General features: G+C 50.0%; 1 protein-coding gene across 1 annotated transcript in view; it reads right to left on the bottom strand.

Moving 5' to 3' along the window:
* LOC134339982 (complement C1r subcomponent-like) overlaps positions 1-9,516 on the bottom strand; it is an 82,560-nt gene extending 73,044 nt beyond the window's left edge. The window contains exon 1 of the mRNA XM_063036813.1: positions 9,400-9,516. Coding sequence (XP_062892883.1) covers positions 9,400-9,422 — 23 coding nt within the window. The 5' untranslated portion in view covers positions 9,423-9,516. The remainder of the gene's footprint in view (positions 1-9,399) is intronic.
* Positions 9,517-16,870: the final 7,354 nt, after the last annotated feature.

Below are 16,870 nucleotides of genomic sequence, written 5' to 3'. Positions count from 1 at the left end.
CTTCCCCTTGGAGGGCCGCCCCGTCACTGCAGTCTTCCCTCAACCCACGGACTCACTTTCAAGGCCTCTTCATCTCATGGTCTCATTATTCACTGCTTATTCATTTCTTATTATTAGTTCCTCATTTTGCATTTGCACAGTTCGCTGTCTTCTGCACTGATTGCTCGGTCTTTCATTGCTTCTGTTACGGTTGTGATGAGACCGTACGACAGGGGAGCACAGTGAGGCCATTCAGCCCATCGAGTCTACCCCCGCCATTCCATCACGGCTAATCCCGGACACCTGCCTTCTCACCATATCCTTTGTCGCCCTGACCGATCAGGAAATGACCAACTTCCGCCTTAAATATACGCACGGACTTGGCCTCCACCGCAGTCTCTGGCAGATTCACTACTCACTGGCTAAAAAACCCTCCTTATCTCTGTTCTAAACAGTCGCCCCTTTATTTTGAGGCTGTGCCCTCTGGTTCTGGCTGCCCTCACATAGGAACCATCCTCTCCACATCCACCTTATCTAGGCCTTTCAACATTCAGTAGGTTTCAATGAGATCCCATTCCATTGAGTACAAGGCCCAAGGCTGCCAAACACTCCTCCTGTGTTAACACCTTAATTCCCAGAATCGTCCTCGTGAACCTCCTCTGTACTATCTCCAATGACAACACATCCTTTCTGAGCTATGGGTCCCAAAACTGTTGACAATACTCCCAAGTGTGGCCTGATTAGTGTCTTATAAAGGCTCAGTATTATCACCTTGCTCCTATATTCTGTTCCCCTTGAAATAAATGCCAACATTGCATTTGCCTTGTTTACCACAGACTCAACCTGTACATTAACCTTCTTGGAATCTTGAACGAGGACTCCTAAATCCCCCTGTGCCTCTGATGTTTGAACCTTCTCCCCATGTAGATAATAATCTGCACTATTGTTCCTTTTACCAAAATGCATAATCGTACATTTCCCAACTCTGTATTCCAGCCGCCATTTCTGTGCCCATTCTTCCAACTTGTCTAAGTCCTGCGTCCCCACCAACCCCTCCAGCTATTTGTTGAGTATGCCTGCAAGAATATGTACCTGGTGACCCCTCTGTACTTGGATTTGCTTTGAACTTTGAGGTGGTGCTCCAAGAAGGCAGCTGGGGATGCTGGTCACATGGGACTTGCCCCCTTCTCGTCACTACCCATCCGGGAGGGGGTACAGGAGCCTGAAGACCCACACTCCATGTTTTAGAAACAGTTTCTTCCCCGTCGCCATCAGATTTCTGACCGGACAGTGAACACTGCCTCACTATTCCCCTTCTGCAATATTTATTTATTGCATTGAAAATCAGTAAATAGTATTGAAATCAATGAACAGTGTTGAAAATCAGAGCCACAAGCAACACATTTCACGACACACGTCAGTGATAATACGCCTGATTGAAATAAAGCGAGGAAGGGTTTTCTGTATTCTGATACAGTGTGGAATAGGCCACGCCAGACTGATCACAGGACAAGGTACAATGACCATCTGACCTTTGGTACTCCTTTGGAGTTTGGGAGGAAACGGGAGCACCCGGCGGAAACCCACGTGGTCACGGGGAGAACGTATAAACGCCTCACAGGCAGTGGTGGGAATTGAACCCGGCACCGCAGAGGAGAGGTTGTGCTCACCACTACACCACCGTGCCAGACTGCCCTGCAATGTGGGAACGCAGGCCCATCGTTTATAGAGAGTGCTGTCACAGGGTAGATCGGGTGGTGAAGGGAGCTTCTGGCACGTTGGTCTTCATAAGTCAAAGGGCTGAGTGCAGGAGATGGGACGTCAGGTCGAAGTTTTGCAAGGCGTTTATTTATTGAGCTACAGTTTGGAACAGGCCCTTCTGGCCCTGGGCCGCCCAGCAATCCCCAGATTTATTCTGAGCTTGGTCACCGGACAATTTACAGCGCCCAACTATCCCGCCAACGGGGACGTCTTTGGACTGCGGGGGGAACCCGGGGCAGCCGGAGCAAATTCGCGCGGTCACGGGGAGACAACGTGGAAACCTCCTCTCAGAGGCAGAGGCGGGAATTGGTCACAGCCCTGAAGCCTATCTGGGCCTGTTGCGCGCAGTTCTCGTCACCGACCTGCAGGAACGATGTCTATAAGATCGAGAGTGCGGATGCTGGCGGGACTCGGGGACCCGAAAGGCTTTAACGCAGGGGGATGCGGAGAGATCTGACAGAGATTATGGGGGGCAAAGGTAGAATGCAGGCAGACTTTCTCCTCCTCCCCCCAGGTCGGCTGGGACTAGAACCAGAGGTCATGGGTTAAGGGTGAAAGGTGAAACGTTTAAGGGGAACCGGAGGGGTCCGTCTCACAGAGGCTGGTGTGGGTTGCCACTGGACGTGGTGGATGCGGGTTTGATTGCAACATGAAGGAAAAGTTTGGATAGGTAGACGGCTGGGAGGGGTATGGCGGGCTATGGTCGGGGGACAGGGACTAGGCACAAGACAAGGCTGGCACAGACTAGATGGGCCAAATGGCCTGTGGTGCTCAATGACTCTATGAGTAGAAACGGGCGCTCAGTGTCAGCAGAAGGCCCTGTTTCTGTGCCATGTCTTTGCGTGACGAAAAGTCCTGCCCCTGGGTGCCATTTCAGAGACCTCTCTCGTACCCTCTCTCCAGGCCGTGCCATGCTCTCTGGAGCTGACTGTACCCTCAACGCATCTCACCCGGAGTTTAGACTCGGCCGTACAGTCCTCCTGCTAGATCTGCCTCCAGAGCCCAGGACCCCAAGTGCGGTGACAACCACTTCCTCCCCCAGTGACTGTCTCTTTGTACTGCTCTCTCTCTCTCCTCTGCCTCTCTATCTCCTCACTCTCTCTCTCCTTTACTCTTTTTCTACAATCTCTTTCCCTCCCTCTTGCTCCCCTCCACCTCTCTCTCCTTTCTCTCCTCTCTCTCCCCTCTACTTTCTTCCTTTCTCTCTGTCCTCTTCTGTCTTTCTTCACTAGAACACTTTGTCCACTCTCTCTTCCTCTCTCTCTCTCATCCCCTCACCCTCTGTCTCTTCTCCTCTCCTCTCACTATCTCTCTCTTTATCTCCTCTCCTACTTCTCTCCCTCCTCCTCCATCTACCCTTCTCGCTGGCCTCGCCCCTCTCCCTCTTTCTCTACCCTTCCTCTCTGTCCCGCCTGTCTCTCCCGTGTCTCTTTCTCCCCCCTCTTCCCTTCTCTCTCGCTCTCTCTCTCTCTCCCCCCCCCTCGCCCGCCACCCCCCCCCCCGTGTCTGCTCTCTCTGACTCTGCAACACTCGTAACCTCCTCTTCCCCTCAACCAACTCTGGAACCACATTGTAACTCTGCTTTCTGGCGCACACATCCGCTCCCCTTTTTCACTTTCAGCCGAAGTAAGGCACCCGACATTTCAGAGTTACACAGTGCACGCAGCCCAACGCGGGCAAGGCGTCTCTCTCCCCCTCTGTATCTCTCTCCCTCTCTCCATCTCTCTCCCTCCCTCCCTCTCTCTCTCTCTCTCTCTCTCTTTCTCTCTCTCTCTCTCCCTCCCCATCTCTCCCCATCTCTCTCCCTCCCTCCCTCTCTCTCTCTCTCTCTCTCTCCATCTCTCTCTCTCTCTCTCTCTCTCCCCCTCTCCCTCTCTCCCACCCTCTCTCTCTCTCTCTCTCTCTCTCCATCTCTCTCTCTCTCTCTCTCTCTCTCTCTCTCCCTCCCTCCCTCTCTCTCCCTCCCTCCCTCTCTCTCTCTCTCTCTCACTCAGCGCCGCCTGCCCGTGTTCGGCTCACAACACCTCCAGCAAACCGCTCCTATCCGCTGATCTGTTTCTCGAACGCCGACATGATACCTGCCTGTTACAACCACTTCCTGTGGCAACTCGCTGTGTGCAGCCGCCGCCCCTGCGTGGAAAATTTCCTCTGCAGGCAGGCCCCCGTTTCAACCTCACCTCAAGCCCTTTAACAACTCAAAGCAAAGTTTTTTTTTATCAAAGTACGTGAATGTTACCATATACGAACATGGTACACGTTCTCTCGGAAGCGTTTACAGGAAAGTAAATGCAGTGGAGTTTATGAAAAGAAACTATACATCATAAAGACCGACCGAAAAAAACACAAAGTGCAAAACAAGACATTTTAAACTAACATATTGTGTGTTGCTTTGACCGTCGGATTCGGGTTAATTGGGCCATCGGTTAATCGGGGCAGCCGCTTATTTGGGACAACTCTTCGAGAGCAGAAAAGAAAAGCTATCGAGAAAATAGCCGGGATTCCCTTATTTGGGACACCGTGCCGCCTAGTTGGGACAGGAGACTGTTACCGATCAGTTTCTAACTAGCGTCAGTCCGTGAGACCATCAGACAGAGGGGCGGAAATTGGCCATTCAGCCCGTCGAGTCTGCTCCAACATTCCGTCACGGCTGATCCCGGATCCCACTCAACCCCGTACACCTGCCCTCTCGCCCTGTCCTTTGATGCCCCGTCGTGTGCACTGGTGTGGGCGTCAGCGTGCTTCCAGCCAGCAGTTTTGAAATAGCGTCATTTGCCTGTGCATGTGTTGATGAAAAAGGAACAGAGATTTTTGTCACTGATAGCCGGTGAGAAATAAGCAATAAGACAATTGTTTTGCTCACTGCCGTTTCAAGTCAAGCATTCGGGGTTGGAGATGCCAAGAAGGGCCGGGGGAAGGTGGGGAAATGAGAAGGTTTCACTACTTCAACGTGGAGGTTGAATCATCTTGAATGCTACTGATGAAAATGAAGATTTGGAGGATGCGTTTGTCCAAAGCGTTGTGTGAAGGCAGTCCACCATCTGCAGTCAGTGTGCTGATTTTGTTAATTTACAGTCAATCAAAACACAGTGTACACTGGAATTAATACACAGTTTTACAGCACTGCAGATAACGTTCAAATTTGTTCTATATTTCATTTACATACATAATTTGTTACGCTGTTAGGCGGTAGTTTGTCTATTTTTTAAAATGCATCTTTTTAACTATTTCCATAAAACTTCCGCTAAGTGGGATAGCCCTTTAACTGGACGAAAGTGTATTGTCACGATGTTCAATAACTCAGTGGTTCTAGTTAGCGTCAGAGAATGTTTACAATATTTACAACTGTAACGAAACCCCAATTCCCTCGGGATCAATAAAGTATGTCTGTCTGTCTGTCTGTCTATCTATCTATTTATCTATCTATCTATCTATCTATCTATCTATCTATCTATCTATCTATCTATCTATCTATCTATCTATCTATCTATCTGTCTATCTATCTATTTATCTATCAATCTATCTATCTATCTATCTATCAATATACAACCTGAAACTCTCACTCTCCACAGACATCCTCGAAACAGAAGAAAAAAGCGAAAGGATGAATGACGGAAAAAATGTAAGAACCCCAAAGCTGCCCCCCCACACACAAACACCATCACCCGTCTCCCTCCCCCCACCTATTCCAGCATAAAGCATCCACAGTCCCACCACCCACCTTGCTAGCACCAAAGGGAGACCGTGGTCTACAGTACATCAAAAACAAACTGTTCACTCCAACATTGTCCACGTCCCACAGGCTCTCTCTCTCTCTCTGACAAGGGAGAGGGGCAGGTATCACTCCTTCCACAGTGACAGTGACTCTCTATTCCAATGCTACAGCCAGTCTGCTTTTTAAAAAAAATTTGAATTCCCCAACTTGAGAATCAGCAGCAAACTCTCACTCACCAACATGATTGTTTGGTCAATGTCAGACGCAGACTTATACAGTTTAAAACGATACATAGACCTCATTATTTCAAAGAAGAGTTGCAAAGTTTCTACCCTGATGTTTCACCAGTTTGTAATAGATGTAAATCTGTGAACAGTAACTTGTCACATTCATTCTGGTCATGTTGTAAGCTTTGTGCATACTGGAAAAGTATTTTTCACTGTTTCTCTGAGGCTTTTGGGAAGCGGCGGGAACCAGACCCGCTCATAGCCATCCTTGGCGCAACAAGCTCCCTATCTTCAGCCAATATGTATGAAAAGAAGGCTGTATTGTTTGGCATGATGATTGCTAAGAAGTTAATCCTGCAAATGTGGGAAATGGACTCTGTGCCTACGTATGATCTGTGGCTGAGAGAATTGACAAATACTTTACATTTGGAGAGACTGAGCCTATATAATGAGGATAGAGGGGACATCTTTGAAAGGGTATGGGGCCCTGAATTGGACTTTCTCACGGGGGGAGGTCTGAGGTTTTTTGGTGCAGTGCATCTCTGCTGTGTATGTTTACTTTTGCCTTTATACTTTTCTCCTTTTTGCTGCTCAATATTTAATTTGATTTTGTTATGGTTGTGGTTTTTGTGGATGTGCTGTTTTTTTGTAATAAAAAAAATAAAAAGAATATGAAAAAAAAGAGAGAGGGAGAGAGAGAGAGATCAATCAATTGCTGAGTGCAATTGTGTCCCAGTTAATCAGAATCCTCTGTACCTGCTGGTGTTTAGACAGTTATGTACGTTTATTCCACATCTGTCCCTTAAGCTCTAACTTATTTTTAATTGCACAGCATAGATCACAGAGCATACAACACAGAACATAGTGCATAGAACAGAGAGCACAGAACACACACCACTGAACGCAGAAAATTGAACATGGAACATTGAGGGCCCTTCAACCCATGATGTTTTACCAACCTTTTAACCTACACTAAGATCAATCTAAACCTCCCCTCCTACATAACCCCCCATGTTCTACCATCCGTTTGCTTATCTAAGAGTCTCTTAAATGTCACTAATGTATCTGCTTCTACCCACTAACCCAAAGGAACATGATCTCCCAACTCCTGTTCTGACTTTATATATAATTATTTTCTTTCTCTCTCTCTCTCTCTCTCTCTCTCTCTCTTTCTCTCTCTCTCTCTATATATATATATAGATAGATAGATAGATAGCTTGGAAGTCTAAGATTTTTGCATATTACTGTAGTAATTTTATGTATTGCAGTGTACTGCTGTCACAAAAAAAAACAGAAGAATTTCATGACGCATGTGAGTGACGATAAACCGGATTCTGATACGGGTCTCCGTCGTGGACTGAAAACGGGGAGGGGACAGGGAGAGGGGAATCGTGGTTGGGAAACGGCGAGGGGAGGGAACTGGAAGCACCAGAGAGCCATTCTGTGGTAACCAATAAGCCAATTGTTTGATACCTTGCCTGGTGTCTCCATGCTGGGTGTATCTGCATCTGCGCCATATCCCCATCCACCCCTGGCACTCCTCACCCACCTATCCCACATTCCCTCTCGTGGCGCTCCACCCTCGCCATTCCCAACAACCTTTGCTCCCGCCAGACTTACAATCCCACCGTCCGCTCCGCAGTGACAAATACGGTACTGGGCAAAAGGCTTGGGCACCCCAGTGATGTAGAGTTAGATATGGCCCTTGTGGCTAAAGGAATCAGCGGGTATGGAGGGAAGGCTGGTACAGGGTTCTGAGTTGGATGATCAGCCATAATCATACTGAATGGCGGTGCAGGCTCGAAGGGCCGAAGGGCCTACTCCTGCACCTATTTTCTATGTTTCTGTGTTTCTATGTACATGTGAGCCTAAGACTTTTGCAGAGTTCTGTACGTCTCTGGACTGTGGGAGGAAACTGGAGCATGCGGAGGAAACCCACGCGGTCACAGGGAGAGCATAGGAACCCCTCTCATAATTGAGCTCCGAGCTCTGGCAGTACCCCGGGACACATGGCAGGTCTGAGTGGGAACAACCGGGGAGCGATGAGCCTGACTGAGAGGCGAGGAGCAGGGCTTAAATCGATCCGTTTGCAGAGGCAACACTGGTCGGACTTTGCACCGGTGGGTCAGAGCAATACGCCGAGGGTCAGTGTGCTCAGTTTGTCACGGAGGTGGGTAAGGAAAGTGTTGTGAACGAGAGCCGATTTATCCTCTTGGGGTGGGAGGGGGGAGTTCTGAAGGGAAGGGACCCCAGGTGTGGGTGTCAGGGAACGGGAGGGTTCGGTCTCAGAACAGGGGGGTGCCCCGTCTGGTGAGAGATGAGGGGGAGGGTGGGGGTGTTTCTCCTGGGGACCCCACTACTCCAGGGAACTGTGGGGTCGACAAATGAGGGGGTGGGGTGTCACCGGGTGCGTCCAGTTCCGAAACGGGTCACTCAGTGGAGATGGGTGAGGGAGATGAAGGAGGAGAGGGTCCGAGGGAGAGGTAGGAGATGGAGGTTGGGGAGAGGGGTAGAGATGGGAGATGAGGGAGAGGGGGAGAGGTAGGAGATGGAGGTTGGGGAGAGGGGTAGAGATAGGAGATGAGGGAGAGGGGGAGAGGTAGGAGAGGGAAGATGAGAAGGTATATGATGAGGAAAGATAGGAAAGAGGGAGTCAGGTAGGCGAGGGGGAGATGAGGGGGAGAGGGGTAGGAGAGGGGAGATGAGCAGAGGGACGAGAGGGGGAGTCAGGTGGAAGAGGGGTGGCTGAGGGGGAGAGGGGTAGGGGAGGGGAGGTGAGGGGGAGATGGGTAGGGGAGGGGAGGTGAGGGGGAGATGAGTAGGAGAGGGGAGGTGAGGGGGAGAGGAGTAGGAGAGGGGAAGCGACGGGGAGATGGGTATGAGAGGGGAGATGAGGGGGAGAGGGGTAGGAGAGGGAAGGTGAGGGGGAGAGGGGTAGGAGAGGGGAGATGGGTAGGAGAGGGGGAGGCGAGGGGGAGATGGGTAGGAGAGGGGAGGCGAGGGGAGATGGGTAGGAGGGGGAGATGAGGTGGAGAGGGGTAGGAGAGGGGAGGTGAGGGGGAGAGGGGTAGGAGAGGGGAGATGAGTAGAGGGACGAGAGGGGGAGTCAGGTGGAAGAGGGGTGGCTGAGGGGGAGAGGGGTAGAGGAGGGGAGGTGAGGGGGAGATGGGTAGGGGAGGGGAGGTGAGGGGGAGATGGGTAGGAGAGGGGAGGTGAGGGGGAGAGGGGTAGGAGAGGGCAGGTGAGCAGAGAGACGGGGGGAGTCAGGTGGAAGAGGGGTGGCTGAGGGGGAGTTGGGAGGGGAGGGGACGGATAGAGGAGGGGTAATGAGGGAGAGTTTGAGTTCCTAGAAGGTGTTTGACAGTCCGGCCATCGTCAGAGAGAGGGCTGAGTGTAGGGGTGAAGATGCTTTGTGTCACTGGAAACACGGTGCACAGTTCAGCTTTCAGAACGATGCCACCAAGTTACGCAGGACACAGACAAGATTCGCGTCTGGGGTGGCGAGGGGAGCCCGGAGAATGGGCAGCCACCAGTACCCGAGGGGCATAGGCAGCCGGGGGGAGGGGGGGGTGACCCTACTGAGGTCTGAAAAATGCCCCGAGCCTGCCATCTGGCCGGCCCAGTGCACACACTGTGAAGCAGGCTGGCCTTCCCGAGAATCCCCCCCACCCCCCACCCCGGTCAGTTCACAGCAGCACTCCCAGACCCGTCCACCCTCACCTGAGCCTGCATGCGGGTGACATCGGGGGAACTCTCGTCGTGTCCCAGCAGTGAATGACCAAGGCTTAGGAACGGACGGGTGGAGGGAACTGGTGATCGAAAGGGGGTGGGAGCTGCCGGCGGCAGGGAATTGGAATTGGAGCAGATTTGTTATTGTTGACATTTACCAAAGGACAGTGACAGTCTTGTCCTGTATATCGTTCACACAGATCACATCATTACACAGTGTGTTGAGGTAGAACAAGGTCAAACAGTAAGAGGATGCAGAATAGAGTGTCACAGCCACAGAGAAAGAGCAGAACAGGCAGACAGTGAGGTGCAAGATCATAACGAGGTAGATTATGAGGTCAAGTGTCTATCTTATCGTACTGGGGGATAGGGAACAGTGGGGCAGAAGCTTTCCCTGAGCCTGTTGGTACGTGCTTTTAGACTTTTGTATCTACTGCCCAATGAAATGAAATGAAATGCAATATCTTTATTGTCATTGCATAGTACAATTTGTCATGCACCAATACAGTGAAAATGAGTTTGCAACTCTCATACTCAATGCTATAAAACAATAAGTAAAATAAATAAACAATAAATAAAATCAAGTAACCAGCCAGTACAAGCAATGCCCAGCAGTACAAAAGCACAACTCAGATGCATGACAGGCATAAAACCAGTATTAAAGTAGCAATATAACAAATTTATGGATGATACTTGATCGGTTGGTTCAGAATAATTATAGCTCTGGGAAAAAGCTATTTTTCAGTCTGGAAGTGCGGGCATAGAAAATCTTATAACGTCTGCCAGATGGAAGAAGTTCAAACGGATGATTGCATGGGTGTGTATTGTCCTTACAGATGCTTGAAGCTTTCCTTAGGCAGCGAGAGCTGTAGGTGTCCCCCAGGGCTGGGAGCTGTGTCCTGATCATCTTCTGTGCGCTAGAGACGGGCCGCTGAAGTGCTTTCCTGTCAGCTGCTGTACAACTGAGATACCACACAGAGACGCGGTACGTTAAGATGCTCTCGATGGTACAGCGGTAAAAGGTCACCAGTATCTGTTCTGGTAGACCAGCTTTCCTCAGCGTCCTGAGGGGAGGGGGAGGTGAGAGAATATCCGGGGTGGGGGGGGGATCTTTGATTGTACTGGCTTTGCCGAGGCAGTGGGAGGTGTGGACAGTCCATTGACGGGAGGCTGGGTCCCGTGACGTGCCCACAACTCTTACGGTCACAGGCACAGCCAGACTGCGAGGCATTCGGATCTGAGTCCTTCTGTGGAACACCGTCCATATAACAATTACAGCACGGAAACAGGCCGTCTCGGCCCTTCCAGTCCGTGTCAGCAGAGAACTTCTCAGAAGGGGGTTGGAGAGGGAGGGAGGGGAGGGGAGAGAAGGATAGGGAAGGGGCAGAGGTGGAGGGAAGGGGCAGACAGGGAAGGGAGGGGGAGGGGAGAGAGCGAAAGGGAAGGGGCAGAGTGGGAGGGAGAGGGAAGGGGAGGGAGGGAGAGGGAAGGGGCAGAGGGGGAGGGAGAGGGAAGGGACAGAGGGGGGGGGAGGGAGAGGGAAGGGACAGAGGTGGAGGGAGGGGGAAGGAAGGGGAAGAGGGAGAGGGAAGGGGAAGAGAGGGAGGAAGAAGGAAGGGACAGAGGGGGAGGGAAGGGGTAGAGAGGGAGGGTATGGGAGAAGGAGGGATGTGGAGGTAGGGAAGGAGCAAGAGGGAGGGAAGGGGTAGAGGGAGGGAGTGGTAGGGAAGGGATGCTGGAGGAAATATCAGTGGAAAGCAGGCCAGGCAGCATCCATGGATGTAAATAAACAGTCGCTGTTTCGGGCCGTGACCCTTCCTCAGGGCTGGAAAGAAAAAGGGGGGCAAAGCGCCGGAATAAAAAGTTGGGGGCAGAGGGGAAGGAGGACTGGCTGGAAGGTGATGGGTGAAGACGGGAGGACGGGAGAGGTAAAGGGCTGGAGAGGGCTCGGAGAGGAGTGCAAGGGGAGGAGGGACCCGGGGGAGGTGATGGGCAGGTGAAAGGAGGTAGGCAGCCAGAGTGGGGAATAGAAGAAGAGGGGAGCGGGAGGGAAACTATTCTTTTTTACCAGGAGGAGAAATTGATATCCACGCCATGATGTTTACACAGGCATTTACATCAGCAAGGCGCAGTGTTTTACAGGGGTACTGCAGGGAGACAGGACTGCTGTAACTGAAGTAAGAGGCCAGTACAGCGAAGATGGGCCAAAGGGCCTGTATGGGTAGAGCCCCTCCCATCCGCCACCTCCTCCGGGAGTTCATTCCGGGTCGATCAGGGTCGGGATCGTCCTCCCGGGGGGGGAGGGGGTAGAATCATCCTGCCCACCACCTCCCCCCTGACCCTCACATCAGAGGGGGGTTTCAAACCACGCACAAACCCGGCCGCCGGGGAGAAAGGTGCCCCCCACTCCCACGGGGTCAGAGGTAGGAGAGGGAGGGGAGTGGAGGGTGCAGGTCTGCCCTGTTTCCCCTTCCCCACTGGCTGCTCTCTGCTCCCTGGTTGTTGATTAATCCAATGTTTTCCCACCCTCCCCTCCCTCTGACGCCAGCACTCCGGGCTGAGCACGATGTCAGTGCCCCCGTGGCCCTGTCAGTCTGCAGCTTCCCCTCCCTCCCACCCCAGCAAATCCACAACTCCCACCCCTCCCCATCTGACCATAAAGCACAGGGGCAGAATTAGGCTGTTTAGCCCATCGAGTCTGCTCCACCTTCCACCGCGGCTGATTTATTATCCCCCTCAACCTCATTCTCCTGTCTTCTCCCCGTAACCTTTGACACCCTGTCTAATGGAAGTTCCGGGTCCGAGTGCGAGGACAATTTATTTAGACAGTTTAAACGCTGACCCAGATCAGAGGCGAGAGCCGATCTCGCTCGGTCTCTGTGATCTCCACTCCTCTCTCTTTCTGTGATCTTCACTCCTCCCTCTCTCTGTAATCTTCACTCCCCTCTCTCTCTCTGATCTTCACTCCCCTCTCTTTCTGTGATCTTCACTCCTCTCTTTCTGTGATCTTCACTCCTATCTCCCTGTGATCTTCACTCCTCTCTCCAGGGTGCCAGAGCCTCCCGCTGTTCCGTTGTTGGCTAACTCCGAACGCTGGCCCAGATGGACTGAAGAGACAGGGTGTTGGTCGGGACGAGAGCCGATCTCGCTCGCTGTCCACAATAGTAACCTCTGCTGCGCTGAGACTGTGAAGACAGCCCCGGCTGCCGTGCTCCGTGCTCGCTGATGCGATGAACTGATAAGCGAGGCTTTGGGCCTAGTTCGGGGTTTGGATCCGAGCACACATTCTGGTTTGGAAAGCCGATGCCATTTGCTTCGATTGTTTGCATGATTTGTGTTTTTGTTCTTTCCCTTGTGCATCAGATGTTGGTCTTTTATTTATAAATTTTAGTCTTTTTGTTCCTTAATTGGGCTCTTTCCGGTTTCTTGCTTTGAGGCTTCCTGTGAGCAGAGATATCTCAAGGCTGTATAATTTATACGTTTGTTGATAAGAAATCTGATATGCTTGAATGTTGAAGAAACTCTCAACCTCTGCTTTAAATATGATTGAAGGTTTGGCCTCCGCAGTCACTTGTGGCAATGAATTCCACAGATTCAACTCTGGCCCTAGACCCCCACCCCCGTCACTACAGGAAATGTCTTATGTGTGTGGGGTGGATGGCTACTGCACAGGACTGAAAGAAGCAGCGGAGGTCTGTAAATCTAGTCTGCTCCATCTTGTGCACTAGTCTACAAAGTACCCAGGACATCTTCAGGGAGCGGTGTCTCAGAAAGGCAGCGTCCATTATTAAGGACCCCCAGCACCCAGGGCATGTCCTTTTCTCACTGTGACCATCAGGTAGGAGGTACAGAAGCCTGAAGACACACACTCAGTGATTCAGGAACAGCTTCTTCCCCTCTGCCATCCGATTCCTAAATGGACTTTGAATCTTTGGACACTACCTCACTTCACTTTTTTTTAATATACAGTATTTCTGTCTTTGCACATTTTTTGATGATGCCGGCCACTTTATTGAGACGGCGAGAAATGTAGGCTCAGAACTTGGAGTATTGTGAGCAACTAGGGGTCCCTTATCCAAGAAAGGGCGGATGGCATTGGTGACAGCCCACAGCAGGTTCACAGAAAAAAAAATCATCCCGGGAATGGAAGGGTTAACATACAAAGAGCGTTTAATAACTCTGGGGCTGTACTCGCTGAGTTTATTGGAGGTGGTGGGGGGGGGGATCTCATCGAAAGTGATCGGAAATTGAAAAGCCTGGAGAGAGTGGATGTGGAGAATTAGAATCCGAATCAGGTTTATTATCACCAGCATGTGTTGTGAAATTTGTTAAGCTTAGCAGCGGCAGTTCAATGCAATACATAATACAGTGGAAAACAAAAATAATAATTAATAAATAAGTCAATCAATTACTGTATTCATCTATTGAATAGATGAAATATCATGCATAAAACAGAAATAATATGCTGTATACTTAAAAAGGGTTCAATATCCATTTAGAAATCGGATGGCAGAGGGGAAGAAGCTGTTCCTGAATCACTGAGTGTGTGCCTTCAGGCTTCTGTACCTCCGACCTGATGGTAACAGTGAGAAAAGGACATGTCCTGGGTGCTGGAGGTCCTTAATAATGGACGCCGCCTTTCTGAGACACCGCTCCCTGAAGACGTCCTGGGTACTTTGTAGACTAGTACCCAAGATGGAGCTGACTAAATTTACAACCTTCTGCAGCTTCATTTGGTCCTGTGCAGTAGCCACCCACCCCCCACCCCCAATACCAGACAGTGATCAGCCTGACAGAATGCTCTCCACAGTACATCTATAGAAGTTTCTGAATGTATTTGTTGACATACCAGATCTCTTCACACTCCTCATGAAGTATAGTCACTGTCTTGCCTTCTTTATAACCGCATCAGTATGTTGGGACCAGGTTCGATCCTCAGAGATCTTGACACCCAGGAACTTGAAACTGCTCATTCTCTCCACTTCAATGTGTTCCTTCGTCTTACCCTTCCTGAAGTCCACAATCAGCTCTTTCATTTTACTGATGTTGAGTGCCAGGTTGTTGCTGTGGCACCTCTCTGCTAGTTAGCATATCTCACTCCTGTACGTCCTCTCGTCACCGTCTGAGATTCTACCAACAATGGTTGTATTGTCAACACATTTATAGGTGGTATTTGAGCTATGCCTAGCCACACTGTCATGTGTATATAGAGAGTAGGGCAGTGGGCTAAGCACACACCCCTGAGCTGCGCCAGTGTTGATCGTCAGCGAAGAGGATATGTTATCACCAATCCACACAGACTGTGGTCTTCTGGTTAGGAAGTCGAGGATCCAATTGCAGAGGGAGGTACAGAGGCCCAGGTTCTGCAACTTCTCAGTCAGGATTGTGGGAATGATGGTGTTTATTGCTCAGCAATAGTCGATGAACAGCATCCTGACGTAGGTGTTCAAGAGGTCTAAAGCTGTGTGGAGAGCCATGGAGAGTGCATCTGCTGTTGATCTATTGTGGTGACAGTACAAACCGCCAGGCTCAACGAGAACTTCTACTCCGGCCTATCTGTGGAACTCTTTGCCACAGGCAGCTGTGGAGGCCAAGTCTGTATGTATATTTAAAGTGGAGGTTGATAGGTTCTAGATTGGTCAGGGCATGAAGGGATAGGAGGAGAAGGCAGGAGACTGAGGCTGAGAGGAACATTGGATCAGTCACGAGTAGAGCAGACTCGATGGGCCAAATGGCCTAATTCTGCTCCTATATCTCACGGTCTTATGGTCTTATTGAATCAGCCCCCCAGTACAATAAGACCAACTCTTGACCTCACAATCTACCTCGTTAGAGCAGGGTTGGGGGAGGGTTTAAACTAACTTGGAACCAGAGTGATAGGGCTGAGGATGGGACAGTTGATACATAAACCAACACAGTGTGCAGTGAGATGGTGAGGAAGGACAGGCAGATGACAGGGTAGAATGGATTGAGGTGTTATGCAACAGGGCGGCAAAATCAAAAAGGATGCTGAATACATCACTGAAGGTGTTCACGGTAGACAGCATGGACAGCGACCAGTCCACTGGGGCCATTGTCATCAGTTCAGACCTCTGCTTAACACAGGCACGACGGTGTGCCCTCAAGACAAACTTGTGAGGCCTCTGTCGTGCGACTTTTCCAGAATAATCTTCCTAAAGCGGTCCTTTCCACAACAGGGAAAGTGGAAAGCTGGAGACAAGAATAACGGAAGGATGTGAAACACACCCAACAACTGCTTCAGTAACTCCAAGATATCTTCGCTTGTCAGCTGGAAGGTTCGATTGACTTTTAACGCCTCTGTGGTGAATGGCGATTGATCTTGCAAGTAAGGAGTTCAAACGTACGCAGTTTACCAAATGCTCAATATCCGTAACCAATGAGCCAATTCAGAATCAGGTTTAATATTAACAGCATATGTTGTGAAATTTGTTAACTTTACGGCATCAGTACGATGAAATACATGATAAGTAGATATAAAGGAAAATAAATGATTTACAGTAGGTAGACAGATGTCTATTAAATAACAGAAATTAAAAAAAAAGTAGTGAGTTACTGTTCATGGGTTCACTGTCCATTTAGGAGTCATATCATTTCGGGGAAGCAGGTGTTCCTGAATCACTGAGTGAGTGCCTTCAGGCTGCGTAAATGGTTAAGTTAAAATAAATAAACTTTTTATTTTCTTCTTTTAAACTTTTTCATCTTTTTCCCTTCTTTCTTTGTCTATTTACCAGTTTGTCTTCCTTTGCACATCGGTTCTTTGTGATTCTTAAGCAAAAAAAAAGTACAGAGATTAAAATGTAGTGAGTTACTGTTCATGGGTTCAATGTCCATTTAGGAATCATATCATTTTGGGGAAGCAGGTGTTCCTGAATCACTGAGTGAGTGTCTTCAGGCTTCTGTATCTCTTCCCAACAGTAACAATGAGAAGAGGACACACAAAATGCTGGAGTAACTCAGCAGGCCAGGCAGCATCTGTGGAGAAAAAAGTACACTTAAAAAAAGTGTTTTGACTGAACTTTTTTTCCCCGATAGATGCTGCCTGACCTGTTGAGTCCCTCCAGCATTTTGTGTGTGTTGCTCGGATTTCCAGCATCTGCAGGTTGTCTCGTGTTTGCGAAGAGGGCACGTCCTGGGTGGTGGGGGTCCCTTAATGACGGATGCCGCCCGCTCCTTGAAGATGTCTTGGATACCACGGGGGCTAGTACCCATGACGGAGCTGACTAATTTTACAAGTTTCTACACCTTCGATCTTGTGCGGTAGCCCTCCTCCCCACCCCTCATACCACACGGTGATGCAGCCTGTCAGAATGCTCCCCACGGTACACTTGTAGAAGTTTTCAAGTGTTATAGGTGACAGAGCAAATCTCCTCAAACTTTAAATGAAATATAACTCCTAATGACTTACTTGTGTGAGATGTGACCAGTTAAATAAAGCTGACGG

The sequence above is a fragment of the Mobula hypostoma genome, chromosome 31, assembly GCF_963921235.1.
Source record: "Mobula hypostoma chromosome 31, sMobHyp1.1, whole genome shotgun sequence".
In the NCBI taxonomy this organism is placed as follows: Eukaryota; Metazoa; Chordata; class Chondrichthyes; order Myliobatiformes; family Myliobatidae; genus Mobula; species Mobula hypostoma.
The sequence above is the reverse complement of the archived record's forward strand: the minus strand, read 5'-3'. Positions and strand labels throughout refer to the sequence as shown.